Source organism: Ooceraea biroi, chromosome 2, assembly GCF_003672135.1.
Source record: "Ooceraea biroi isolate clonal line C1 chromosome 2, Obir_v5.4, whole genome shotgun sequence".
Classification (NCBI taxonomy): Eukaryota; Metazoa; Arthropoda; class Insecta; order Hymenoptera; family Formicidae; genus Ooceraea; species Ooceraea biroi.
The window spans coordinates 12,379,493-12,385,505 of NC_039507.1; the positions used below are offsets into that span (position 1 = coordinate 12,379,493).

General features: G+C 35.9%; 1 protein-coding gene across 1 annotated transcript; it reads right to left on the reverse strand.

Annotated features, from left to right (window-relative positions):
* Window positions 1-1,632: 1,632 nt before the first annotated feature.
* On the reverse strand, window positions 1,633-5,296 carry LOC105283831. The gene is made up of 5 exons (XM_011346947.3): window positions 4,526-5,296; window positions 3,107-3,472; window positions 2,834-2,963; window positions 2,385-2,616; window positions 1,633-2,304 (listed from the first exon to the last, which is right to left on the reverse strand). The coding sequence occupies exons 1-4, from the start codon at window positions 4,567-4,569 to the stop codon at window positions 2,416-2,418; spliced, it is 741 nt and encodes a 246-aa protein (XP_011345249.3). The 5' UTR covers window positions 4,570-5,296; the 3' UTR covers window positions 1,633-2,304; window positions 2,385-2,415.
* Between the last annotated feature and the right edge of the window lie 717 nt (window positions 5,297-6,013).

Below are 6,013 nucleotides of genomic sequence, written 5' to 3' on the forward strand. Positions count from 1 at the left end.
GAAAATTAGTCCCACCATCGATATTTTCAACCACCCGCCTCTTCGTCCACAACATAAAAGGGCCTGCAGAAGGCCAGGGAACTCAGTAATAAGTGCAGCAATAAGTAATTATTTTCGTTAAGCGTTTTCGTAGTCTTGGGTGTCGAGTCTGATCTCTACGTTAAGAATAAATTCCGAGCGTCTAGTGTTAGCGAGACTGTGGCGACTGCTCTCACTCCAGAGCCACGACAAGGTAGATTAATTTGCGACACTGCATTTCCGAACCTGATCATCACACTCATATAGTATCAATAAATAACTTTACTTTAAAGGAACAGTTACTGAAAATTAATGAAGCTTCTTCTCTATATTTCTTGTTTTCGTTCAAATTGTTCATTCTGATTTCCTGGAGGATTTGCAACTGGCGCTGCCGAAGAGTGTGGCCCTAATTTGCGACCATAATCCTACAGGAATCCGCGGATAAATATAATTCAATTAATTTCCATGCCTACTAAAAAGGGGCGCAGATTCCAAGAAAAGAAGCTCCGTTATCATCTCCGACTTGCTTACTCAAATAATCAGGACCCGTTTCCTCTCATCCAAAAATTAACGAATCTAGAAGCCGACCGAGCATTATCAAAGCAAATTCCGTACGTAACCCGCGAACTCACTTTGGACCACAATTATTCTGATTACCGCAACATCCGTAAGGGTGATTCTCGTCGAGTTTTTTTATAAATTACGAGAGTTGTTCGGGTTGAACCGTCAAGAAATCGAGATTCCGAGTTCATATCCAGTGTTACCACCCATCCAAGAGTTTTAATATACAAACAAGTTCTAATCACAACAGAATAAAACCGTAAACCAAACGTGTGATGTGTCGCGGAATATCGAACCCTTCCCGGCGTACCGATTTAGTACTAGAGTATCAACGGCGATCCGGCGTAGTCGCGTGCATGAGATATACGGCGTATCTCCGACCTATAGACGGTTCTCTATTTTGTACCATTTGCTTCGTTAATAGGATTTTTCCTTCACAAAAACAAAATTATACTTTGCTATCAAAACACGATTTAATAGTGGGGTTGAGACGGCACGTTCCTACGTGCGTAATTTGCGATAGAGACCTTGCTGGGTACGCGCCGTTTTACAATTGCGAAATCTGCTCCGACGGATATTTAGAGTTGCTCGATCAATTAAACTCAACCGGAGAGGATATTTTTGAGCTTTCAGACCCGACAGTAATTCGATCACGAGAAGAGTCGACGGGATTTCTTTCCCTCGCCTCCGAAAACAATTAGTTTCGCGATCCTCGGGAAGTATCCTCGTATCTAAGCATACGGACAGTCGGAACGTAACAATATATTTGCAGATTCCAGTGTTTTATGCTATGTGGAGCCCCTCTCCCGCCCATACTTCCATGACGGTCATTATTTATATGATTTTATTATTTTACTTTGCGACATAGATGAGTTATTGTTTGAAATTGCCTTCATTTTATTGGTTCTTGCTACTGATTGGTCAAGGAGGAATTGCAATCGCAGAAGCAATTGCAGCTGCAGCCGCGAGCCGCTAGTGTGGTAAGGCTTGCTCTTTTTTCACCCTTCACCATTGTACAGGCGAACATTCGAATCCCGCCGATGGCAGTCTTCGTTTTTTTTTGTTACAATTAATCTAAAAGATATAATACATCGACATCGTTGACATGCTCCGTCCAGTACTATATGTCGCTTACATTTGGCGGTAGGCGGGCTTAATATATATGATACTTTTTAATAATTAATTACTCGATAATTATTGCGAAAAATAGCAAAACGGTATAGGACTTTTCTTTTCGTCTCAATCCGCTCTACTCGTGTACGGAAGCTGGGGCGATCATTACCGGACACGTACCTATACAGAATATATAAATTTTACTCTTATTACGTTTTTAAATTAAAAATTCAATATAACAGAAGGATGACAGAAGGGGAAGCAATTTCTCCATATTATAAACTGATATAAAATTGTATTTTGCAATAATCAAAATGTATTTCTTAGTCAAAGTATAAAATACATTTCTCAATTACTTATGTTATTATTTTATAAAATATAGTTTAATTTCTCTTTGGTAGAAAGACAAGGTAACATAGTTGCGTACATTCTAGGTCTTAAATATATAATAATAAAAAAGTTACAATTGGTTAGTCAAATATAATAAATCATCTGGATAGAACCTCTTCAATGTCTCGTTTGGTATATAATGAGTGCCATTGAATTCTGAGAAATATCTGCCGAGTACATCGTTCTTGAGAAGTTGTGGCGTCTTTACCTTCTTCAGATATACTGAAATAAAAAATATACGCACATGTTATTATGTACATAATTCAGAATAATACAATTTACTTAATGCAGTTTATTCATACCTCCGTCCATGGAAAATATTGTGTTGTCCTCTCAAAGTACTATGTAAGTAAGTATTTGGCCGTCGCGTATTCTCGGATTGTAACTTCTCATCAGCCATCCGATTATCACGTCGATTCTCGACCGATTATCAGTAAGGTTTGGATAAATTTTCACGATCATACCCACTGCATATTTCATACTAGCCTTCCTCTTTTTTGGTTTAAGCGGGTATGTTTCTTCTCCATGTGATGACTAGAAAGTATAAAATAATTATGTAAACTGTTCAAACTGTACATAATTAATAGTATTCCTTGTGCTATAGAGATATTCTCATTATGTAAAAATATATTAATAAAAAAATGTTAATTAATCTTACTCAAAGCAACAAAAATATAAACATTTATAAGAAATAATATAATATGAAGCTGTACATATTGAAACGGACAATGTAGTGACAAAAGTTACTCACCTCTTCAAATACCTGACGCTCAGCAGGACGATTTATAAAGTTCTGCGATACGGTTTTTAGATAATGATGCTTCACGTATGGCAGAAGCTCTTTACCATAATAAATATGCGTGAGATCAGTCCTCAGTTCACTAAAAATTAAAACATTTTGTATATTAATTGTGTAATAAGTATTTTATCTCCTTAAAATATGCGTTATAGTATTATCACTTAATTATCCACTTAATTATTTATTAGAAACTTTTAGAAATATTCATTATTGATTGAATCTCACCTCTGTGACTGCTCATGTAGACTTTTTAATTCATTCATAAGTAAATAATATTTCAAGTGATGTGTCGTTTCATTTGTGAAACACTGGACCAATAAATTGAGTTTTTCTTTATTCACAGTTAAATGCATAGAATGAGTGCAAGGGCCAAGATAGTCGGTCGCAATTATAGTAGGTAGCGTACAGTGATACCTATTTATATGAGTTTGCAAAAACTTTGCGGAAGAGATACTGTAGTTCTCTTCACTCATTTCTATCACAAACTGCTGCAATGCTTTTCTGCATGCTACACTTGCTTCGAACAATTCTTTGTAGTCTAGAAAACCTTTGTGCTCCTCTTCTGCACAAAATGTTTTTAACGAAGCAAATCTGGAACAAACATGTAAGAAAAGAATAAGTACATTAAACTTTGCACTTCATTGAATAACAAACTTTCTTTTTTTTAATAATTTATTAATTTATTTAGCTTAGAATCGCATTTCTTCGCGAGCGTGTCTGCATAATCAAACATGGTGGACCATGTGACCATAGGTCCACATGGACCATCGACATATAGAATGGACCACTGATCGCAGTGGTGAGGGTAGTGATCGGGTGTGAAAAATAGAGGCAGACAACTGGAGAGTCTTCCGTCTCTTTCTACTGTATACCGCGGTAGCCAATCAGGCTTTACTAGAGAGAGACGGAAGGCTCTCCAGTTGTCTGCCTCTCATTCCACACCCGGTCACTACCCCCACCACTGCGAACAGTGGTCCATTCCACATGTCGATGGTCCATGGGACCATGGGGCACTTTGGTCCACCATGTTTGATTTTGCAGACACATGCTCGCGAAGAAATGCGATTCTAAGCTATATTGCAACAACGTGGACTTTGTAAGAGGAATAAAGCAGCATAAACATGATATATTTATTCACCGTTAAAAATTGGTATCGTACATGCAGGGCATAATTTACTATGCATTCATAAAGTACACGCATGCACAACTCCGATAGCAGAGAGACTTCAAAAAGAATTCACTTGTATGTCACCAATTTTGAGTTCATTTTCAGATGCAAAAAGAATTTCTTTGACGCTCTATAACATCTTTTCTATTCTTTTTGCAGTAAAAACGAAAAGTTGCTAAAAACCGGCTTGTTAATACATGGAATAAAACAATAATGTTATTACAGAAAACTATGTATGTATATTTATACAGTTTTATAGAAATTATATACTTTATTTTGTGTATATTGTGAAAAAAAGACACATAACACGACAAATGAATTCTTTTTCAACTCCCTATCTAGGAATTTATGCATCTACCTTCAACACTTACAATCATGTACAACGACTACGGAACTATTTTAAATGAAAAGTAAAGAGAATATAGAAGAGAAGAAGAAAAGAAAAATAAGAAAATATAATATAAAAAAAATAATACCTCTCATTCAACATCCGTCGCCAAAATCTATTGGTCCTTAACATCTCATGAAAGTGTGTGCAGGTGGATGAAACGTTTTGGACATCTTGGAGATAACTATCGTTACACTTCAGTATTATCTGAATCACTTCTTCCGGAAGATTGTTTAACGTAGCTATTATAAAATGATCCAAAACGAAATGTATCACAGTATAAACCACTGCCACTCAGATCGCAGTCAAAGTCGAAATGAGCCTGAGCCTACTGAGCCTCAGATGCAGTTTCGAGACTTACAGTGTGCTATGGAGGGGGAACATCGCAACCAATCGTAGACGTGCGAGGATGTTTTGAAAGTCAGAGAGAGATAGCACTACTGGTGCGTATCAAAGTTATTTTCAGTTAGTACACTGATAATAAAATCGATGATAAAATTGACTATAGATGATGATAAAAGAATTATAGTCGGGATATTCATTTTTATAGTAAATTCTATTATAATACTAGTAATATAAACCATTATACTATTCCATTATACTATTAGCACTATTCTATACTACACTGTAAAACATGTCCACTTTAAATTCCGCGAAACTATAACGGAAACAAATGATTTTTTTTCCGCTTTAACTAAGTGTGAAATTAAAGCGGAATCATATATATATTATAATTTCAGGATACTACAATTTATAGTGTGCTAAGGCGCTTATAGAATTATAGCATCTTCAACTATATTTTTTTATTAGTGTAGATTCTTTTTCTCTGCACTTCTGAACTAATGCAATAAGTTAGAGTAAAAGAAAATATATATTTGTTTCACTCTAACTTATTGCACTTAGTTCAAAAGTGCAGAAAAAGAACAAATCTATGGTTGCTTGCGTATCCCCTCCATGCTGTACGCATGGGTCCCCAAACTAGCAGGACAGTATGCCAGATATCGGCAAATTTTTCTTTTCCACATGACTAGAAAGTATAAAATCCACTCTTAAAAAAGCCGTGGTAAATCAAATCGAAATCATTGTTGCCTCTTTTCCGCGACGCTGATTGGTTATTTCGATTAGGACTATTACTTTTGATAACTTCGAATATTCGCGTTGTGCGTTATGTTCAGCTTAGATTACCATCGCGCGGCTGTCTTCGCGTGGAGGTTAACAATTTGGGTGTGACAATTGTGCATATAATAACTAATAGATGAATATTATTATTCGAAAACATTATTAATATTGAAAACTAAAATAGCGCGCGCATAGCAAGCGCCTGTGTTGTACCGGTAACAATATAAATATCCCAGAACTCCTCGGAAAAAGAAAAAAATTTTAATGGGTAGAACTTCTTCATTTATTGATTTAACGAATTTTAAATCATCGAGAACTCTAGGCAATATGCCAAATAATAATATAGATGCCCCAGAATTCCTCGAAAAAAGAAAGTTTTAGGGCTAGAACTTTTTCATTTATTCATTTAACGAATTCTAAATCATCGAGAACTCTAGGCAATATGCCAAATAACAAT